The sequence below is a fragment of the Myotis daubentonii genome, chromosome 11, assembly GCF_963259705.1.
Source record: "Myotis daubentonii chromosome 11, mMyoDau2.1, whole genome shotgun sequence".
Classification (NCBI taxonomy): domain Eukaryota; kingdom Metazoa; phylum Chordata; class Mammalia; order Chiroptera; family Vespertilionidae; genus Myotis; species Myotis daubentonii.
The window spans coordinates 77,286,650-77,309,205 of record NC_081850.1 but is presented as its reverse complement, the minus strand read 5'-3'; the positions used below and the strand labels follow the sequence as shown (position 1 = coordinate 77,309,205).

General features: G+C 47.3%; 1 protein-coding gene across 3 annotated transcripts in view; it reads right to left on the bottom strand.

Annotated features, from left to right (window-relative positions):
- Positions 1-91: 91 nt before the first annotated feature.
- NUP188 (nucleoporin 188) overlaps positions 92-22,556 on the bottom strand; it is a 41,534-nt gene continuing 19,069 nt past the window's right edge. For 2 of the 3 annotated variants that reach the window (XM_059658241.1, XM_059658243.1), the window contains exons 13-44: positions 22,332-22,397; positions 20,816-20,935; positions 20,122-20,248; positions 18,186-18,338; positions 17,855-17,981; positions 17,563-17,650; positions 17,397-17,473; positions 16,562-16,676; positions 14,699-14,819; positions 14,514-14,577; positions 13,623-13,751; positions 12,927-13,066; positions 12,018-12,124; positions 10,811-11,017; positions 10,537-10,706; positions 9,847-9,916; positions 9,405-9,472; positions 8,826-9,021; positions 7,093-7,170; positions 6,688-6,773; positions 6,301-6,446; positions 5,845-6,026; positions 4,108-4,311; positions 3,851-3,943; positions 3,272-3,430; positions 2,587-2,724; positions 1,968-2,042; positions 1,638-1,868; positions 1,380-1,511; positions 1,038-1,111; positions 778-907; positions 92-670 (exon numbers count right to left, since the gene is read on the bottom strand). In XM_059658241.1, coding sequence (XP_059514224.1) covers positions 494-670; positions 778-907; positions 1,038-1,111; positions 1,380-1,511; positions 1,638-1,868; positions 1,968-2,042; positions 2,587-2,724; positions 3,272-3,430; positions 3,851-3,943; positions 4,108-4,311; positions 5,845-6,026; positions 6,301-6,446; positions 6,688-6,773; positions 7,093-7,170; positions 8,826-9,021; positions 9,405-9,472; positions 9,847-9,916; positions 10,537-10,706; positions 10,811-11,017; positions 12,018-12,124; positions 12,927-13,066; positions 13,623-13,751; positions 14,514-14,577; positions 14,699-14,819; positions 16,562-16,676; positions 17,397-17,473; positions 17,563-17,650; positions 17,855-17,981; positions 18,186-18,338; positions 20,122-20,248; positions 20,816-20,935; positions 22,332-22,397 — 4,050 coding nt within the window. In that variant the 3' untranslated portion in view covers positions 92-493. The remainder of the gene's footprint in view (positions 671-777; positions 908-1,037; positions 1,112-1,379; positions 1,512-1,637; positions 1,869-1,967; positions 2,043-2,586; positions 2,725-3,271; positions 3,431-3,850; positions 3,944-4,107; positions 4,312-5,844; positions 6,027-6,300; positions 6,447-6,687; positions 6,774-7,092; positions 7,171-8,825; positions 9,022-9,404; positions 9,473-9,846; positions 9,917-10,536; positions 10,707-10,810; positions 11,018-12,017; positions 12,125-12,926; positions 13,067-13,622; positions 13,752-14,513; positions 14,578-14,698; positions 14,820-16,561; positions 16,677-17,396; positions 17,474-17,562; positions 17,651-17,854; positions 17,982-18,185; positions 18,339-20,121; positions 20,249-20,815; positions 20,936-22,331; positions 22,398-22,556) is intronic. The other variant, XM_059658242.1, reaches the window with a different exon arrangement.

The window sequence follows — 22,556 nt, the reverse complement described above, 5'->3', positions numbered from 1 at the left end:
CCAAGCCTCCCCTCCACTCCTGGGCCCCTGTTCCATGCACTGAGAGCTGCCTAGCCATTCCTGGGCTTTGAAGGCACACATTACACAGCTGTCTATAAACAGTATTTTAATATTTGTATAAATAGACCACAGTATTACCAAAAACTGCAACAAGAGTGTGGAAAACATTTTAAAACCCGTGCATACAGCCTTTCCTGGCTACACATGACACTGGCTCCCATCTCCCCTGGCCGGGGTCAAGTGCTCTGGGGAATGCTTGAAGGAGAGGAATACCCCTCTGGGGCACTTGGAAGGTGAGGGGGGAGCACAGCAGACTTGTGGCTCCCCCCTGCTGCTGACCTTTCGATCTATTATAAAAATAATGCCAGTGTGCGGGTGGTTGGAGTTGTGGCTACTCTGGGGAGAGGGTGACAGGAGCAGCTCAGTCCCAGACGGCCCCATCAGCTGCTGTGCAGGCTGGCGGAGAATGGCAGGCGGGCGGCATGCCACTGCCCTATCTTTGCACGTGCCGGACAAAGGCCTGTACTAGCTGGATCAGAGGCTCCTGACTCTCAGGGCTGGCCTTGGAAAGAGAGGTGGACTTGCCCTGAGGCGAGAGGAGGATGCCAGCAGCAGGGGAGCTGGGGGCTCCCCTGCGGAAGTAGCGCGAGAGGCTGGAGAGCAGCGTGCTCTACGAGAGAAAAAGGAGCCTGATGAGGCCCAGCAACCCCCACCCGCGGGCTGGATTTTCCCCACCAGCTCTGCCCCCTCCAGTCAGGACCCTCGATCCCTTCTCACCAACTCTGAGCTGAGCTCCTGTTTCATCCGCTGTTTGTCCCGGGAGTGCACAGCTGGGTCCCTAAGGTAACGCATTGCCTGGGAGATGAGCAGGTAGAAGCAGTTCTCCATGGTAAACATCAGGAGGGACCTGGGACAAGGCAGGGTTGGCACTGTGTAGAGGGCCAAGCTGGCAGGTGCTCGGTGGGCCACTGAGCTAAGAGAATAGCCAGCCCGTGTCTGCCTCAACCCCAGACCAAACTCTAGAAGGGCTTTCTTACTTCAGTGTTCTGGTCCCTTCTGCCTGTGTGCTGAGCCCCACAGCCTGAGTGAGGGGCTCCTTTTTCTTATCCAGCTGGAGGAAGAGAAACAAGGGTTAGAAAAACCCAGGGGAAGTGACAGCTTCAACTCTGGGAGCTTCCTCTGTGGCAGGTCCTGCCTTACCGGTTACATCAGTTAAACCTCACGATAATTCTCAACAGAGTTAGGCTCCATCATACTCCTGTCATGACGAGGAACTAGCTTGGAAGGGGAAGGCGAGGTAAACGTGCCAAGGTCAAGGGTAGGAAGTGGTAAACTGGGAGGAAGATTTGGGTGAAGGGGCCAGACAGCATCAAACTCACCTCTCCGAGCATGTTTAGGGCCACATTCACTGTGGCCAGAAGGGTCCCAAAGGAGGGGGCCACTTCAGAGTCAAAGGTGGGAGTGGTGAAGCTCAGGGCAAACAGGAAGTTGTATTCAGCAAGGTCCAGGGACTGCAAGGCAAGACCAGAGCATTCTAGGGCCCAGCTAGGACCCCAGACAGCTCTCAAGAGCAGGGCACAGCCAAGCCTTCAGATCACGGTGGGAGGCTGGTGGCGCAGCACAGATGGCGCTGGTACCTGATCCAACAGGATCTGGCAGACGTCCGGGGTGAAGTGGCGCAGGGCCGCCAAAGTCCTGCTGAGGATCTTGAGGAGGCCATACTGGACCACATGTAAGGCTCGCTGCTCCGAAGCCTCTGTGTCAGCAGTGGGCTGCTTGGAGGAAGAGGAGGGGGCGGCAGGAGCAGCTGTGGGTGGCCGCTGAACTCGGGGTGCAACAGCTGAGGGGACACCATCCCCATTTTTGTTCTGGAGGAGACAGAAGTGGAGGTGGAGCACAGAAGCTGGGGTGAGGCACTCCAGGCAGCCATGGGGGGTGGGGGTGGGGTTGGGGGCGGGGGCGGGTACCTGCAGGTAGTGCTGCAGCATCTTCCGGCTGTGCAGGAGGGAGGTGCAGGCCTGGCACAGGTAACCCAGGTTGACCTGCGGCAAACATGGGAGGCTGAGGGCCTTCTCCTGGCAGCAGCCCCAGCCAACTGACTAGATCAACCACACGGGTCTCTACAGAGCACTGTGCTCCCAAATCACGGAGCACCTGCCCTCTGGGCCCACTCTCGCCGGGGTGGTTTCCCAGGGACAGCATCAGCCCTCAGTCAGTACATAAGGTGGGATCATTTCCCCCTTTTACAGAAGCAGAAAAAGGCTGAGAGAGAGGTGAAGGGACTTGGCCAAGGTCACAACCAGCACAGACAGACACCTGCCTGTCAGACTCCAGAGTCTGTTCTTTCCCTGCCCTGCTCTCTGGCTGGTCCCAGCTTCAGACCTGTTTCTAAAGGGTCTGACCGCGAAAGCCCGGGCTTTTAACCTACAAGGCTGCCATATGCCGGGAGGGAAACATTTAGCTCCAGAGAAAGCAACAGGAAACCAGATCTTGTGCTCCCTAAGCCAAAGTCCCTGGAGGCGCCCCAGAGAGTGCCCATCACGCCTTGTCCCCAGGCCCCTCCAAGAACCTGTGCCTGAGTCCCACCTGCACATCTCGTAGGAGCTGAGGCAGGTGGAAATGCCACTCCTTCATGAAGCTGGAGAGCTGCAGAATGAAGCCCACCGTGTGGTCTGCCTCCTCCAGGCACGCCAGACTCTGCACTGTCCTCACCGCGTTCAGGCACTGGGAGGGGAGAGGAAGGAAGGATGGGGGGAGTCAGGGATCTGACACACCTGCCTGCCCTCCTGTGGGAAAGACAGGTTCTGGGCACACAAACTGAAATGGCAGTACAACAGGTGGTTTGGTGTTCCGACAACAGGTTCTGTCTGAGATGATCCCAAACTGTGTTTCACTTGGCAGAGCAGCTACATGAGTTGGCCAATCAGCCAGCAGTCCTCAGAGCACAGAACTGGCCCGGCCGCTGTGGCTCTGGGGTTGAGTATTGACCTATGAACCAGGAGGTCATGGTTCGTTCCTGGTTAGGGCACATGCCCCGGTTGCAGGCTCGATCCCCAGTGGTGTGGCATACGGGAGGCAGCCGATAGATATTTCTCTCATCGATGATTCTATCTCTCTATCCCTCTCCCTTCCTCTTTCTAATAAAAGTCAATACTTTTTTTTTTTTTTTTTAAAGAAATGGGGAAATGATGCCCCTTAATTACCAAGCCTCAAGCCCTGACTGGCCCAGACCCCAGTAACTCCCAAACCCCATTGCCTGGCAGCTTCTCACTTGTAAGGTCCGCTCCTGGTGAACACCCACGAAGTCCAGAGCCTCGGTCAGGAAGTTGTAGCGCAGAGTTTTGAGGAGCCGTTCCATCAAAGACATGGACAGGCGATAGACCCCTGGCCAAGAGGGGGCATCGAGGGATTTCCGAGAGGTGCTAGGTGTCTAAGACACAAATGAAAGACAAAATCAGGACATGGTGCCAAGGAATCTGGCTGACAGGTACAGCAGGGCCTCAATGCAGCATAGATGCTAAGGCAGTCTGGTTGCTTAGAAAAGGAAACCTCTGGAATGGGCATGGTCACTGCCTGGTGACCAGCAGAACCAGAGAGAGTCTGAGGCCAGCAGTGACAAAGAAAGAGCACTAAGCAGAAACACAAGAATCCTGGGTCAGGTCTGCCACTAACTAGCTGTGTGAGCTTCTTTTGCAGGCAATGAGCGTGGGTGGGAGGATTCTGGCCCATCAGTACAGTAAGTACCTAAACAACTAAAGAGAGCAACTTCTGGGGCCAGTGAAGGGGCTGCAGGTGTGCTCTTCCCCGGAAGTGCAGTCTGGGCAGTGGCTGCCAGGCCATTGGAACTCACCTGCACCGTGCCATTGGTGCTGAGCTGGTACACACTCAGGAGGGGCAAACAGATGCTCTGGGTGATGCCAGCTCCAGCCACTGCTGCGGCTCCCTGGGAGAGAACGACATGGAATGAGATGGGACCTGTCCCTGCAGCCAACCCCCCAGGGCGAGGGGAGCTCTGAGTAGGCCAGAGCTTCTGGGAGACAGAGACAGTGCCAGAACCCACTCGGCACGAACAAGGAGGCTCCTTTCTGCCTCGTGCTTGCCGCCTACCTGCTGGGTGCGAGCCAGGGTGAGGAGCAGGTGCAACGCTGCCTCGGTGAAATGCAGGTTTTGCTTCATGCGAAGGCTCACCTCCAGGGTGGTAAAGAGGGTTGGCAGGATGGGGAGCCTGCGGGTCACCTGCAGCCATGAGTCACCATCCTCATCTACCTCACACAGCTCCTTGGCCAGGTGCAGGCCCAGGACACACACCTGCTGGGGCCCAGAGGTAAAGATGAGCAGAAGAGAAGGAAGCAGTGCAGGGGAAGGAAGAGGAGGAGGAGAGGACAGCCAGCCTGCACCTGATCATACATCTCTTAAGCAAGCTGGACTGAAACACAATTCAGAATTTCTATCAACCCTGCTCTGCTCCCACACCCACCTCTCAGAGACTGGCAACCCCACCCACACTAATAAGCCATTCCTAGACTGACAGAACTACCAATGACTTCTTCCCCCATCGCCCACACTGCCATCACCTGTGTTGGTGCTACTTCATGTCCTACATCTGCCCACTCCACCCGACTCTGGTAGCATACAAAGTCAAAGTGACCCCTTTCTGCACTATTGCAGTCACCCCCTAAGTGGCCTTTCTTCCTCCTCTCTGGACCCTCCCAAAACAATTCTTCTACCAGAGGCTTTTCAAACATTTTTTTAAAATATATTTTTATTTTTATTGATTTTTTACAGAGAGGAATAGAGAGTTAGAAACATCCATCAGCTGCCTCCTGCACACCCCCCACTGGGAATGTGCCCGCAACCAAGGTACATGCCCTTGACCGGAATCGAACCTGGGACCCTTGAGTCCGTAGGCCAACGCTCTATCCACTGAGCCAAACCAGTCAGGGCTCAAACATTTTTTTAAAAAATATATTTTATTGATTTTTCACAGAGAGGAAGGGAGAGGGATAGAGAGTTAGAAACATCAATGAGAGAGAAACATCGATCAGCTGCCTCCTGCACACCCTCCACCTGGGATGTGCCTGCAACCAAGGTACATGCCCCTGGCCGGAATCGAACCTGAGACCCTTCAGTCCGCAGGCCAACGCTCTATCCACTGAGCCAAACCAGTTAGGGCTCAAACATTTTTTTATGACTGCAGTAATAAATACTTTAAGACTGTGCCCCACTATACACATACTTATATATTTCCATTGAATAGTATTCTTACCTTATATCCTGTAAAGCACGCTAATATTTTCTTTTATAGCATTAAAAAGAAAAATACTGGTCTTTACCAAATGAGCTCATTTCAAGAACCAGCAATAGGTCATGACCCACAGCTTGAAAAACAGTTTGCTACTGCATCCAGAGTGATCTTTCTAGAGTATAAATCTCGTCACTTCTCACCCTTGCTTACAAGCCTGTTAAGCTGGTTCTTATTCCACTGAGGACCCAGAATAAAAACCCTGCAACGCTTCCGGTCATCTAGCCCCCAACTCTGCAGGCCTTACTTCCTCTCTGCTCACAACAGCCTGCTTTAGGTCACTGCTGAAACGGTGCTTTCTCGCTGAGTCTCAAGACTAGTGAGAACCACACACTGCAGTCTCCCTGTATTGCTCCCCTGCTGGACCTGCCACATGGAATTCTAACACTTCTTTGCAAAGTCTGAAATTTGTTAACTTCCTCACCAGACTGAACTCTGTAAGTGCAGTGACTGTCTTGTTCACTAATCACGTGTAGGGCCTAGCAGTTCATATTTGTTGGGTGCATGTGGAAAGGACAGACAGCTTCCCAGCACGCCCTCACCCCATCACGCTGGTCCTTGTGCCGGGGCCGAGAGCAGTCATCAGTCTCCATGCTGTCCTTGTCCTCCGTGGCGCTGCCTGATGCCAGACTGTGGCGGGTCTGGTCAAAGAGCGCAATCACCTCTTCTTGGAGGGTTTCACAGACGTTAAGCACTAGCTGAGAGTACTGGGGGATGTCACTGACTGCAAAGCGACAGGGAAGAACACGGTCACACTCACCATGCCACCTCTCACTGAACGCCAAAGTTTTCTTCCCAGGCAGATAGCTGGGAATAGAGTTATCTGTCCCATGAGAGGGGAAGAGAAACAGGTGGGGAAGAAAAATACTTTTCCCAAAGACCAGAGTTCCAAGACTGAAAATTCAACCCCCACAGGAGGAACGTCTGGCTCTACGCCAGAGCAGCCTGGCTGCCAGCAGGGACGGGAGACCGCTACCACCACCACCTCTGCCCCTCACCTCTCATCTCCTTCATCTGCAGCACAGTGATGAATGCCGAGAACACCTTGGCCTTGGTCTTCTCCATGAGCTGCCGGTCTGCCTGCAGCACTCCCTCCAGGATCTCTGTCAAGGGTGCCAGCATCTCATCCACAGGACCTAACTCTCTAGAAATAATATGGGTCGAGAGGGAGAGGAAAACACAGCTCACAGAAAGGCCACGACTGCCTTTGCTCCAACTCAGGATGCCCACTGGGCAGTCGGCGGTCAGTCCCGTTGCGGGATGGAAAGCTAGCCCATTTCATACCCGTTTTCTCCCTTCAGGAAGGCACAGGGTCAGTAAAGAGGATGGAGCAGGCTCCGAGGAGGCAGCCCTGGCCGCAGGCCGCCTCTCCCCTCAGCACTCACCTCTTCCACTGCCGCAGGAGGATAAGCAGCAGAGTGCACATCATGGAGCCGAGGCGGAGGCAGCTGACCGAGGCTGGGACCAGGAGCTGAGGTAAGACAGCAGACAGTTAGAAGTCAGGCTTCTGGGGGCTGGTCCAGCCAGAAGATTCCAGCTCCGTCCACAGGGTACCTTTTGGATTCATACTTTTATTTCCTAGCAGTGAGCTACAGGGGCAGGGACATGGGGAGAGGCTAGGGGCTGGCCCAGCAGCAGCAGAGCTCTGCCTCCCCAACGCAGCATCAGGCCTCCCAGGCCAACTGAGCCCTTTGACCTGACCACTTGCGAGACTGCTGACTCGTGAGCTCCTATTTGACCTCGGAGACCTTGTCCCGGGGAGGAACGTGAAATCTCCCAGACACACTTACTAACGCTTTGGTCCCATCAAGCACATCAAGAAAGAGCTGGCGACGCACTGCAGAGTCGGTCAGGTGCAGTATCTCTGCCTGCAAAGGACAGAAAAACATGTCAGTTGGGAAAATTTCCCCAACTTTAGAAGCCAAGAAATGTGGGGTCCTCTGTCAGGCAATTGCCACTGAGAAGTCATTGTCTCCCTGAATGAAGTGGGGCTGGAGGCCCCTGATGTCTCTGTCTACCCTTAGATAAGGTCAGAATCAAGCCCAGCCTCACCCCCTCCTCCTGATGACATCCTTCCTTTGCTCAGACCCTGTGGAGGCTGCCCGGTGCACTGGAAAGACAAACTCCTCAACAAGGCTTGGGAGGCCCCATGGGACCTGCGCCAACTGCTTTTGCATCACACCCACTCGTGTTCGCTCTGTTCTAGCCCCAGTGGCCTCCTTCCTCCTCTGTGAACATACACGCTCTTTCCCTCTTCTGGACCCTGGCACTTGGGTCCATCTGCTAGACTGCTCTCTTCCACAGGCTCTCCACCTGGAAGACTCCTTCGCACCTTCAGGCCTCAATCTGGTCATCACCTGACTATGCCTATCCTACTTTGGCTTCACTACCATAATCTCCTAAGTATTTCCTTCACGTGAATCATCACAATCTGTAACTGTATTTCTTCATGAGTTTGTTGACAATTTGCCTCTCTCTCAGGACACTCTCCATGAGCTCAGACTTTATCTGCCTTGTTCATTGCTGTAGCCCTGGTGCCTGGCACATGGGCAGGCGTTCCACTAACATCCATTCAATGAATGAGGGAATCATCAATATCCTGGATTTAACCAGATAGGTTTCCTAGGAGGGGAAAAAGAATGGTGGTATTTTCCAAGATTAAAGAACTACTGCCTAGCGAGGGCCTAAAAGGCAGGTGACACACAGGTTATTCCCTGGGGTAAATCCATTATTCCCCAAAGATGGCTGAGCTTTTGGTGTGTCTGCAGTCTCAGGGCTCCACAACCACTGTGCCACAGCAAAGGCCCAAGGTCATGGGCAGTGTGGCACTAAGTAAACAAGTCACAGATGTTAAGAGTATGCCTGAAACAAGGGGCACTTATCAAGCTGAAGCAATTAATGAAGTCAAGGAATTAACCCGGCTCCCCAGGAGGAACAGTTCAACATCCAGTCCTTACTACACAGCATGATGGTGTCCAGCCACAAAAATACCAAGAAAAAAGGCAACCTCTTCTCAAATGTTAACTCTCTAAAACCCAATCCTCAGGGACACACTGTACAGAGACAATGCCTCTGTTCTTTTTCTAAGACCAGGAATGCAGTTTCTAGGACCAGTGAAAACAAACAGTTCTCGACAGAGGCTGCTGCTACATCTGTTACAGCTACCTCACTGGTCAACAAATATTTATCTACTGTCCACAGGGCACACAGCATGAGACAATGCATGTGTATGGGAGGTAGATGAAGGGAACCCCAAGACCTATGCGAGGCTGTAAAGACAGCTACAGGAATCTTTATGAAATGACTGAAGGGATTTCAAATCACTTCTCTGCACTTTTCATAAGGGTTTCTTGTTGGACCTAATATCATCAAATACCCCATATTAGCCCCCATTTTTTTACACAGAACCTGTTACATTTTAGCTCTCAGGGAAATACCCTGACTCATTCTTCATCCCAAGGGACTAACTACTAGGCACCCTGGCACATGGTTGCTGTGAAAACTCGCCCCAAGAGGTTCTTACGTGGCTGGTGGCAATAATGAGAAGCATCCTCCAGGCGGAGACCAGCATCTGATACTCGACCAAGGAGGTACAGCTGCTGCCCTCCGTGTCGGCTGTGTGAACCGCCAAGGACTTGACATACCCTGACCAGTAGGCAAAGCGTTTCTCACTGGAAAATTTCTTGAGTGTATCTTTTAGTGACTGGTCTAGTGAGCCCCTAGAGTGTCAAGAAAACACAAAACCTACCATTAGGTTTTAGACAAGAGATGGGAATGTGATGGGCACAGACCCTTGTTGAGGCAGAGAAAGCAACCTCACATGGGCTACAGGCAGACGGCTCCGGATCCCTCCAGTGTGTGGGGCTCATGCTTCTTGCTCAACATAACGGGTTAGGCTGAGGCCTTTTCCAGGATTCCTCCTCCATAAAATCCCGAGCAATGGCGTGTGCTTCCCAATAACTCTTTCTGACAACCGTAAGTGCCATCAGGGACTGGCCAGGGACACAGCGCAGCAGCCCTCCATAAATGGCCCCAAACAGGTCTCTCCTGACTGATCCCCCTCCCAAACCTTTAATTAAACTCTAAAAGGGGAAGGACTCACTTAACTACATAGTATATCTCCAAGCATATTATCTTCATGATTAGGGCACAGGTTTCCAGGATGCTGGGCTGTGGAGGGAAGAGCAGAGCAGACACCAATCACAGGCGATCCTCTTCCCTGGTGTCCCCCACAAAGGAACCTATTCCCTATCGCATGCGAATGGGCATCTGACTTGCAAGAGCACACGCGTCAGGTCCACAGTGTCTCCAAGTCAATGGAGAAGACCACGGAGCCATCAACACCGAGCAGGGCACGCCACCTTCCTTCCCAACGCAAGGCATCAAAGGGAGAGGAAGCGAGCGCTTCTCTGAGAAAGACGTTTCTACTGAAGAAAGCACGCTGGCTGTTTACTCAGGGGAGGCGTCCCTGTCTGCAGCTCAGTCTCCACAGCCCAGCCTTTCCTCCCAGGAACCCAGTCCCTGTCCACCTCACCACAGCTTACCTCAGATGTTTCTGAGGGAGCAGAGAGGGTTCCAAACAGTGGACTTGTTAAATTCTCCCAAAACTTGGGTCTAAAAAGAAAATACATGTTGTAAATCACACCTTCTCTCTCACAGTCCTTTCCCCCGCTCCCTTTCGTGGTTACTTCCTGTGTTTCAGTCTCATTTCTAATGTGTCTCACAGGTCACTGGCGCCTACCGAAACGTAAAGGTTTTCCTCTTCAGAAACACAACTGTGTATCACCGAGCTGACCAGTAAGAACTCTCAGGGTTCACTCCACTGTCCGTTTCTGACAGCCCCACAGAGACAGCGGGGAGGGAAAGCAGGACAGACGCCCATGCTGAGCCACGTTAAAGCTCCTTCCCTCTGTGCAAACGGGGCCCGAGACGTACGGTGTGCCGTTCAGTTCACTGCGCAAGCAAGGCACACTCATCTGAACACGCTGTTTCTCAGAACAATGGCATTGGGGTTGGCAGAAGGCAGGAACGCTAACATTAACACATCTTTTCCTCAGAGCAAACATGACGCCTGCTGGTGGCAGCATTAAAAAGAATAGCTAAGAGTGACACTCCCACTCAGAGACCCGGGCACTGATCTGCTCAAAGATCCTTCCCAACCAATTGCTAAGATAGGAGCTACTGCTACCCCGTCTCACAGGCAAGGACAAGAGCTCTGGAAGAGTCAGACCTACTTGGTCCTGAGAACCAGCATGGCACTGTCCCGCCGGTCCTGCCACAGGGCATGCAGAAAGGCGATGGCTGCCCGGTGCAGCAGGGGCGGGCACCAGTAGCGATCCTGCTGCTGGGAGTCAATCAGCTCCAGGACCGCATGGAGACAGCTCCACACCCCAAGGCTGAACTCCTACAAGAGGGGCAGGTAAGAGGTCAGGGCCATAGCCACTACCAGTAATTGCACACACAGAGCCCAGCACCCTCCTCCCAGCTTCGCCCCAGGTGCAGGCTCACCTTGGAGCCATCATTGCCATCCTTCACCTCCAGATTCAGAAACAGTTCAATGAGGCCTGGCTGAGTCTCTACTGCAACCGTGAGGAATTCCAGGATCATGACTTTGATGCGCATGTCCTCAATCTTGCTCTGCAATCGTGTCAGGAAAGCGTCGCGAATGGCAGCCGCATCATTGCCCAAGCAGGCATACACTGACATCGGGGCCACCTGGTGGAGACCGGGACACACAGGCTCAGAGCTCTACTTCCAGAAAAACCAACAGGCTCCTGCAGAAGGGTGCTGGAGAACTCTGAGAATGTCCAGGCATACACAGCTCTGGGTCAAAAGGGACATCACCCCAAACTACAGCACAAGATGCCCACCCAGTCACAGGAAAAATAGCAATCAACAGACAAAGATGCAAAACCTCTCTCATGATTAAATAAATACAAAGTAAAACATGAGATAATATTGATTTGCCCACTAGCAAGGATTTTAAAAAAACATGAAAGCATACGGCAGAGATACAAGACTTGGTGTTACGAGTATAAACTGTTACAATCCTTTTTGGAGGACTATTTGGAAATGACTGAAAAATTTTAAATATTCACTGACATCAGATATATCTAAGTTTTAGAAATTGTAAACAAAAGTTGACAGAGTTCTATGGATAATGTTTCCTGCAGCACTGTTTACCGCAGTGAACGACAGAAACTAGCCCAAACGAATTAGGATGCATCCACTCTATGGCGTACCAGGCAAGCATGAGGGAGAAAGAAGTAGCTTCAATGTGCCTGCATGGAGGACTGCAAGACATGGTGTGAAGCGGAGAAAGCAAGTTACAAAACAGGATGTGTAGGGGAATTCCACTTCTGAAAAGAGCAAAAGCACACACCCAACACACCCTCTACTACACAAGCACAGACAGATCTGGGGCAGTGCATACCAACCTGCTCATAGGGGATCTGGAACGAGGGGTCAGAGGTACCTTAACTTTCTGTTACATTTATCTGTATCATTTAAATAAATATTTAAAAATAAGAATGTAAGACTGTTGTAATGAAACAAAAATACCCCCATAAAACACAATGTTGTGTGTGTGTGTGTGGCTACTTCACTTTAAAAGTCAGAGAAGTCCAAGTTAGCTGCTTTTCTTGGGAGAAGGCAAGAGTGATCACCAACACAAAGTCAGTTTTCTGGGGCTTTGGTTGGTTAAGTGGGATCCTACCGTGGCCAGACGTTTCAGCAGCTGGATGGCCAGACGTGGCAAAGCTGGGTCATGTTTGTGGTAGATGTATTTGGCAAGAACAGCAATGAGGTTGTTCCCATGGGCACCTGAAGAAGCACAGGAAATATTTTAAACACCAACTGTGCCTGATTCAAGCTTTTAAGAGAGGGTGCTATTCATAAAGGCTCATTCATATGTGAGGGAATTTAATCTCAAGTACCTGGAGGGCCAGAGCGAATCCAGGTGGCCCTATAATTCTCTTTTTTTCAGTAGCTAAGGCAGGATTTGGGGACAAACAACTCAATGCAATTTATTAAGAGTAAAAAGAAATACATTTTCAAGAAAATAGGTAGTCTTTGATCAAATAGGCTAGAAAAAGACATCACACTGAAGCACTGCACTGACATGCAAAAATATTAATGCCAATATGATACAGGTAGAATAGGTCTGAGACATTATCCCAATACCTACTAAAAAATGAGCAAACTGGTCCCAAAGAATTAAATGAGTATTTAAAATAAAAGAGTAATAACAGTCAATATTTAAACAGGAATTTCCAAGTCTTTCATTACAATCTTATAAGGCAGACACTACTATTATCCCTATTTTATAGATAAGAAACCTAAGGCAGAGATGTTTAATAATGCGCCTAAGGTCACACAATAGTTTGGAGCCACAATTTGAACGAAGGCAGCCTAATTGAACATGCGTTCTAATTATTCTGCCATCAGGAGGAGGGAGAAATGAAATATGATCCAGTCCTCTTATTTCTAAGTCCAGGATGGGAGCTGGTGATCATTCCCAAATTTTAAGGAGTTACTCAGAAAATACTGTTGACCCCTAAAAACACAGCCTAAAAAGTATGTACTTATGAACAGAAACATCGCTAACTGGAAGAGAAATACATACCATGTTGGGTGAGAGCCTGTTCCAGAGGGGATACCACATTAGAAGGAGGTTTCAGCCGAATAACATTGTTGGTGATGGAGAATGCCAGTTTCACTGTCTTGATCAGCAGCTGGCCCTGCCCCTGGCCCTCTGCCCCATCACTAGGGTGCCAAATGGAAACCAAAGTTGATTCAGGCAACATGACTTCATTCACAGCATATGTGCTCTCATGAATTAAGATTCCAACCATACCAACCATAATCCCAGAGTTCAAATAGCTTCTGCTAGAGGCCCCAGGCCAAACTAGGAGACAGGAGGAGCAATCAACTCCCTTTGCTACGTGCCAGTCTATACAGCACCACTAGGTTATATACAGGCCATGTCCTAGGAGAAATAAGGTTATCTTTAAAAAGCTACTGCACGCCCTAACGGGTTTGGCTTAGTGGCTAGAGCGTCAGCTTGTGGACTGAAGGGTCCAGGGTTTGATTCCGGTCAGTGGCACATGCCCAGGTTGAGGGCTCGATCCCCAGGAGGGAGTATGTAGGAGGCAGCCAGTCAATAATTCTCTCTCATCATTGACGTTTCTGTCTCTCTCTCTCTCTCCCTTCCTCTCTGAAATCAATAAAATATATAAAAAAATAAATAAAATAAACTGGAGTTCTTAGAACATGCAGGCACAATAAAGGTAAATGGGGGAAGGTGGGGAGGGAGCCCTACCTGCGGGGCTGAGCAGCCATCACCATGTCGATGGTGTCCACGCCGATGCCCATGATATTGATAACTGTCTGTCCTGCTTCTGTATAGGCCAGGCTACAGATGCAGAGGGACTGCAGGCTGGGGGTGTGGCTGGAAAACAGACACATTCTGAGTTACTAGGGAGCCACCAAGTCTATTACTGGAAGAAAAAGCAACTGTCCAAACCTAAACAACTGGACATCAGTGATACAGATCAGCTCTTGGCCAGACGAAGTCACTCTGATCACTTTCTCTAAAAAGACTTGATCTTAAAGATCACCCTGAGAATCAATCTAAATGTCCATCAATTACTGGATATGTTTACTGAAATGAATTATGATTAATTCACACATTGGAATGCCTGGAACCATTAAAACAAGGCAGATCTATATGTAGTGGCATGGAAATAAAGTTACAGAGCAGTTAGTCTAAGCAGAGGAAGAAACCTAGAAGAATATACACTAACTAGGTAATAGTCATCTCTGGAAAACAGGTTTGCAAAGGGCATTTTGCACTGATTATTTTCCAATGAATATGCATAACTTCTGGAAAGATCATAAAAGTGATATGAGCAATGAGGGAAAAATGGGGCATATGTAATACTTTCAACAATAAATATTTAAAAAGAAAAAAAAGTGATGTAAGTGTGTATGTAACAATATCATTATGAACAATCTTGTTCCCAATTCATTTGTTCTCTCTCAACAGGAAGAAAGAGTGAACAGTCCAGTGAAAAACAAATCAGAAGCTCAAGAGATGGTTCTGGGCTCAGCCTGTGGAAGGCTGAGCCGGCTCTGCACAGCAGAAGCCCACGCTTCCCCTGGTGACCGGCCGCATCCAAGACCACCAAGCTCTAGCAATCACCCCTCATACCTGCTGTGGTCTGTCTCATGGCACAGGTTCAGTATCGCATGAATCAGCTCCAGGATTAGGCAACCTAGACTCCAGAAAAGACATAGGAATGATGTGGCCTTGTGTGATGACGCTTTCCCCCAAAAGAGAAAGATCTCCAGGGAGCCAAAAACTCCGCAGACCTTCCCTGCCCACACTTTCCTTACCAATCTGCTCTCTCACACCATGGGAGTTGTAGCGCCACTTGTGGTAGCTGGGAAGCATCTCCTTCAGCACAAACATGATGCAGGGCACCAGTCCTTGGCTCTGGGTACTACCAAGCTGTCCCTACAATACACCGTAGTGAGAGGGCTTATGCTATTTAAGGAAAATAATTAACGGAGACTTAAACTTCAAAACCATAGGTCCAAAGGAAATCTGGGTAAACCTGAGTCATTAGTGGTGAAAAAAAATCAGAACATTCTAGTGTAACGAGTCCAAGCTGTACGATTCTCCAGAATAGAGAAAAGGACTAAAAAGACGATGTGACTCTGTCACAAGAGGCACCTGCATGAAAGAGAGACAAAGGCTCAATCTGGTCAGAAAGGAGGGACCTTAAACATAAAGGCTATGGGACTGTCCATAATGGAGAATGCTCATCTCATTGTGGTTATCACCAGCATCCCCCCAACCTCTATCTCACTCCATCACTGGAATACCAGAAAGGAGATCTGATAATATTCTTTGTCCTAATATTACTTGTTAACATCAGCTACCTTATTTTTAAAATGGGGGTTTGGGGGACATCTCTAATACTTTCAACAATGAAGATTAAAAACATATAAATAGAAAATGAGTTAAAATGGGGATTCTTTATATTTAGTATCTATATTTACATCCCTATCTTAATCTATAAAGGACTGTAACTATCTTTTGAAGCATTCACTGACTGATTCTGACAGGCAGGAAGTGTGCCAAGTGCTTTTCACATACGGCCCTCTCAACAACTCCATGAGGTGGAGACCACTGATCATTCCTATTTTACAGAAATGGAGAAATTCTATACTTGCCCCAGGTTATGCAGCCAGTAAGTGGTCAACCTAAAATGTAAACCTAACTCTGACTCCAAAATCCATGCTATACCAGTATTTTCCCAACTGAGTTGTCATCCATTAGTGCTGCATTTTCAGCCTTTTTCATTTCATGGCATACACAAATTACTAAAATTCTGCAGCACATCGAAAAATATATTTTTTGTCATTCTGACAAAAAAACTAAATGGAAAAAAAAGAAACACCAGAACACTGTAGTGCAATGAGTCCAATATAATTTTGATTGATTCATACTGGATGGCTACTGTTGTGTTGGCTATTGTCATTCACTTGACAATCTAAGGGAAAAGAGTCAGTGCCCCCAACTAAATAGATATTACATGTCTTAAAATTCTTGCGGCCCACCGGTGTGTCGTACGTAGCACACCAGTTGAAAATCACTGCATTAGTGGATTGTGAGATCACCGTCTTAGAAAATATCAAAGTGAATCTTGTGTAGTAAGAGTAGTGTCATATTGTGAGCGTGGCTGGTGTGACTGAGTATCACCCTATGAACCAAGAGGTCAAAGTTCAATTCTCGGTCAGGGCACATGCCTAGGTTGTGGGCTTGATCCCTAGTGGGGGACATGCAGGAGGCAGCCGATCAGTGATTTTCTCTCTCATCATTGATGTTTCTGTCTCTCTCTCCTTCCTTCCTTCCTCTCTGAAATACTAAAAAGATATTAAAAATAAAGTGTCATATTGTGAAACTTGTTTTAGGAGTAAATATATACACACATGGATTTACTGGAACGTGATATAAAATATACATAGTACCTTGGGCTACAGTCAAAATAGCTTGACACTCAGTGCATTACACCAAACTGTTTTGAGGATTAAATAATTTAGATAAAGCACCTACTATAGAATCTGGCACACAGTAAATACTCAGTACACACAAACTACTATCACCATAACTTCAAGCCAACTGTTCTGCCTGCAGACAAGTAGCAGGGGCAGGAAAATTATTCCAGATGATTCTATCTGACCAGATTTTACCTTGACAAGAGTGGTGATCAACCGGAGAAAGGCAATAGTGACCCCATACTCGCCCTGGGGCTGTTCACTATTCATCAAGAGGTTTCCGTACCCTCCAGCACTCATCCCCTCCGCACTGGCGAAAGACAGAGAGGCAGAGGGGAATAATGACGGGGAGATTTCAAGATTGCAAGACACTGTGATCACAAAACATTCTTATTATTGTTATATAGCTTGGGCGTAAAACAGGAAAGCTCCACAAGGAATTAATCACGTTTGGCAACTTTATACCCAGGATAAACATTCAGAGCATGTTTTATTGATATACAACGTTAAGAGGTTTAAAGTGAAAAATCAAATAAGCATCAGGAAAACATGATTGTCTTATAAGCAAGAGAGAGCAAGGAGAGAATGCTCAGGTAGTAAGATGGATCTCTGCGTTAATAACTGGTCTATAGGAGAGCTGGAATATCCACGAAACAAGGAAAAGTACAGAATGATTTTGGCTTAAGAAAGGGAAGCCAAGCCTCTTGATCTGGATACCCCTGGATTTTCTAGGCTGTAAAGTTAATTCCCATGAACTAAGGTGGCTGCTGCTGAATGAGAAATCTCTCTCTCTGGCTTTAAAGACTGCAAGACCTCAGTGCTGCCTCAGAGAAGAGGAGCCTCTGTGCCCCAAGGCCCAGTGTCTCCGATGCCTTGTCCTTATTCATCCCTCCTATTTCCAGAGGGCTGAAGAGCCAAGGAGCAAAAAGGCACAGAGAAGCTTCTTTAAAACTAATGAAGCTAGCCTGGACCTGGTATGTCCGTGGTGCTCACAGGGAATATACTCTGCCCACCCTAAGACCTGGCTCACCTAATCATCTGACTCATGTTGGAGACCTGGTGGGCCATGAATGGTAAAAAGCCTGTGTGACGAAGATCAGTCCAGACCTGAGAAGGAAAAAGAAGAGTCCATGTCCCTGTGTTCTCAGGTACCAAGTGCAATATTATGGGATTGCTCTGAAGACTCAGTATCATACCTTTGCGGGGTTCCGGGCAGCCAAAACGGTCAAACAATTGACACAAGAAGCAATGACATCCACAGGGGGGGAGATCACTGTTGTTAACCTGGTTGGAGAACACTATAATCAGTAAAATGAGTCACACATCCTGCTCCATCACAAATATTCTCCAGTTCTCTCTTCCCAGTCCCTCCTCTCAGAAAGGATGTTGAAAGAAAACAGCACTCAGCTGGGAACAGTTATCACACCAGAGCTTCCCACAGACAAACGTGTGTGGACCTGAACCCCACGGGGGTGAGCAGACACTCACCGCTGCAGCAGCATGTAGATGCGGGAGGTGATGGGCAGGAGACAGTCTGCTATCGAAAGATCTGTACTGATGACCTTATGGACCAGATCAATGATGGGTTTGACCCGCTGACAGTGCTGAATCACATCTGAGGGAAAAGGAAGCCTGTGACCTTACGAAAAACAATTCCTTTAAGATCACTGAATAATCTCTGAGACCCAGGGAACAAATTACACTAATCATAACATGGATGATTCTGAATTTGGTTTTGAAATTCTCTGCCTATCCTCCAAATCCTCTAGGCATGTCCATTTTTCTCCCCTATAACAGTGTCTCCCAAAGCTGCCCTCACCTGCAGTGGAAACAACATGAAGCAGCATTTCAATCTCACAGGTAAAGAGGGTCCAGCTGCTATACGAGTACTCCCAGCGTACCAGGTAAGCCCTATCGTCCAGCATTACTTGGCCCACGGTGCCTTGAGGTATGCGAAGGTTGGTCTGACGCCCTAAGGAAGGAAGAGAAATTAGTCAAATCACATAGGCTCTCTTCCTAGTATCTAACATTGCTACACACTTTTCCATTAAAAAGAAAAAAGCCTCTTTTCATTTGGGGAAGTGAGTCTTTCCAGGCGCCTAAAAACAGCGGAGTGCAGAGTGGTATTACATTCACATGACTGTGGGAGACCACCTCATGGCACAGTAGGTCACTGGCTAAGTTGTTGGTGGTGCCAGGGTTAGAAGAGCAAGGCTATTCCTTCTATATTTTGCTCCTTTGAGCACCTGGAAGACACATAAGCTTACAAGTTTTAACTGGTCACTCTTACGTACTGCACTGCCAGTAGGAAAATAAATCGGTAGCTTTTCTTACAATTTGGCACTATGTATTCAAAACTTTTAAATTATTTTTTAAACTGTGGTAAAATATATATATAACATAAAATTTACCGTTTTAACTATTTGAAGTGAATAGTCCAGTAGCATTAAGTACATTCACACTGTTGTGCAACCATCACCACCATTCATCTCCAGAACTTTTTTCACCTTGCAAAACTGAAACTGTCCCCATTAACTGATAATTCCCTATCCCCCATCCCTCAACCCATCACCCACCATTCTATTTTCTGTCTGAATGAATTTCACTATTAGAAGTATCTCATATGAGTTGAATCATATATTTGCCCTTTTGTGACTGTCTCATTCAGTTTGCATGTCTTCTAGGCTCATCCATGTTACAGCATATGTCAGAATTCCCTTCCTTTTTAAGGCTGAATAATATTCCAGTGTGTGTGTGTGTGTGTGTGTGTGTGTGTGTGTGTACATACACACATATACATATGTATACACACACAGATACACATTTTGTTTATCCATTTCATATGTTGGTGGACTTAAATTTTTATTGTGTATACCCCATTATCCAACAATCCCAAGGTATTCTATGTACTAAAAATAAAAGCACCAGTTTATTAAGATTTATGTACCAAATGCAGCATTGTTTTTGGTGGCAAAAACCTGACACAATCTAAACGTCCTTTAGGAGAAAAATAAAAAGTTATGGAACATCAAGAATAATTATGTAAATGGACATAAGACACTGGGGTGTAGGGGAGGCCAGGGGATTGTCAAGGGCGGGGGGGGGGGGGGGAAGGACACATATGTAATACCCTTTGTAATACTTTAAGCAATAAAAATAAATAAATAAATAATTATGTAGTCACTAAAAAAAAAGTCAGATCCATCTGTAATAAGATCAGCTTGCAGAATGAATTTGTGAGTATACAGAAACATGTAAGAGGACATGGTAAACACTTTTTTTTTAAATATATTTTTTTATTGATATTTTACAGAGAGGAAGGGAGAGAGATAGAGTTAAAAGCATCGATGAGAGAGAAACATCGATCAGCTGCCTCCTGCACACCTCCTATTGGGTATGTGCCCGCAACCAAGGTACATGCCCTTGACTGGAATCAAACCTGGGACCTTTCAGTCCACAGGCCGACGCTCTATCCACTGAGCCAAACCAGTCAGGCCATGGTAAACTCTTAACATTGATTCTCTAATGGAGGAAGTTCTGGAGAGAGAGAAACTTTTAAAAATGTATCTCTGCATTTTTTACCTTGTTACAATGAACATGCATTATGATTTTTTTATGCATGATTTTTTAATGCATGTTGCAGTCAAGGTGCATTTCTCTCTCTCTCCCCTCCTCTCCTTTCTCTCTCTAAAAATTAGTAAATTTAAAAAAAAAAAAAGGAAAGAGGTTACTAAACCAAGGTCTCTTCATCTTACCAAGTGGGTAAAGGAGTTTGGGTGTTTGCCTCCGCCAGAGAGTTCCATCTTCATGGGAGACCACATCATGGGGCTTATGCTTATAAAGCTCATTGTAGAAAGACATTTTATCCAAGAAACTATATACCTGCCAACACGCAGGAAAAAAACAAACAAACAGCCACACATTTAGCTGGGGGCACATGTGAGGGGTTCCACATCTGCCTTTCTGCTCTTCCAGCCAGACTGTGTATGTGTAGACTCTCAAACTTCTTACAAACCCACTATAACTCTCCTGGAACTGCCTCTGCACTCCTTGCCAAATCTTCACCATTCTTTCATCTTCAACTCAAGGTCCCCTCCCCCCTCCCGCCTCCCCAGATAGCTGTCTCACCAGAGCAGTATGGTCTGTACTACTCAAATGACATTTACTAGACATCACCTGCCTTTATTAGCTATTTATTTCTTGTTCTACTCTTCTCTTCCAATTGATATTAAGGAACTTTATATTTTGTCTTATTCCTACAGTACCTACTGTAAGGTACTTAATGAAAACATTTTTATTTAATTTTATAGAACTGAGGCACTATCTTAGGTATTTTCATTCAACTTCAGACTAATTCTTGCCATGGCAATGGGATTTCGATGTGGAAAGCAGAAAAGATTCCTAAAAACCATCTCCCACTCTCTTTAGGCATCTAACTGAACAGCCTACCTTTTTGGCAGTAGACTTCCCTGATACGAGGGCCCGTAGCAATTGTAGGAGTGGGGAGAGGAGATGGGGAAACATTCCACATACACTGTCCAGAATGATCCCAAGACCAGAGGTTGGCTCCTATGGTGAAAGGGGAGAAATCACTGACCTTAACATTACCTACAAATTACCCTCTCTCTCTAGTAATTTAAAACTTCCACATTTCTACTAAAAAAGGCTACCAACAATTGACTCGGTTAGGACCTGAAAAGAGGCTACTGCCTCCAGTGACCTCTTCCGGCCATCGTCTCTAGAGAAAGACAACATCGTTCACCTTTGCATGACATGTTTCCACTAAAGTGAAAAACACCCAACTATTTGTCAGCATTTAGCCACCATATACATGCAACAGAGCCTCAATGTAAGTATTATTTCTCCCAGAAACACTGTGATTCTGTAAGACTTAAATGGCATATCAGGAAAAAAAGAACAAAATATACAAGGAGACTAGTCAGGCCAAAAAATAAGTACAAATTTATTCATCAGCTGGACCTTGAGACTTGAGGCAGTTGCCAATGCTAAGACTAAGTACTGGTACCTAGCCTGTGTGGCTCAGAGGTTGAGTGTTGACCTATGAACCAGGAGGTCACACTCTGAGTTCTGGTCAGGGCACATGCCCAGGTTCCAGGACCAATCCCCCAGTAAGGGATGTGCAGGCAATCGATGTTTTGCTCACATTGATGTCTCTCTCTCTCTCTGTCTCTCTCTCTCTCAGGCAATCGATGTTTTGCTCACATCGATGTTTCTCTCTCTCCCTCTCTCTTCCCCTCTCTCTCTCTAAAAATCAATAAAATATCTTTCAAAACGATTACAGCAGCCGAAACCGGTTTGGCTCAGTGGATAGAGCATCGGCCTGCGGACTGAAAGGTCCCAGGTTCGATTCCGGTCAGGGGCATGTACCTGGGTTGCGGGCACATCCCCAGTAGGAGATGTGCAGGAGGCAGCTGATCGATGTTTCTCTCTCATCGATGTTTCTAACTCTCTATCTCTCTCCCTTCCTCTCTGTAAAAAATCAATAAAATATATTTTAAAAAAATAAAATAAAAAAGATTACAGCAATGAGAGCATTTGAGATCTTGTTCCTTGGCGTGTCTTCAGTTTGACTCAAATAAACTCATAATAATTCTCCAAAAAAAGTTACAGCAATACTGGTGCTTGCGACTCCCAATGTGAAAAAAGACTGAGTAGGTGGGACAGATAGCACACTGGTTAATAGTGTAGACTACGGACTCGTCAGACAGAACTCGATCCCGACCCTGGATGTCTAGCTGGTTGGCCTTGGACAAGTCACCTCCCATCCCTGGGCATCACCTTTCCTCATATGCCAAATGGAGATAATAATATCGACTTCATAGGTTTTTTAAAGATTAAATAAGAAAATGGACATAAATGCTTAGTATAATACTTTTCACAAAGTGCTTAATCAATTCTTTTGTTACAGAGAGTATCATAGCATGACTCCCAGTGGCATACTTACTGTTCCCCAGAATAATTCTGGAAGAGAAGGGTCTGCCAAGACTTCACATGCTGTGTCAATTATATCCTGTTGGGAAAGGGAGAGAAAATGGCTTATTTTCCCTAGGTGAACCAGTCTATCTTTGTTTTTTTACTAAATTCTGTTGAAATAAAAATACCAATGAGCCCGACTGGCATGGCTCAGTGGTTGAACATCAACTGTGAACCAGGAGTTTACGGTTCGATT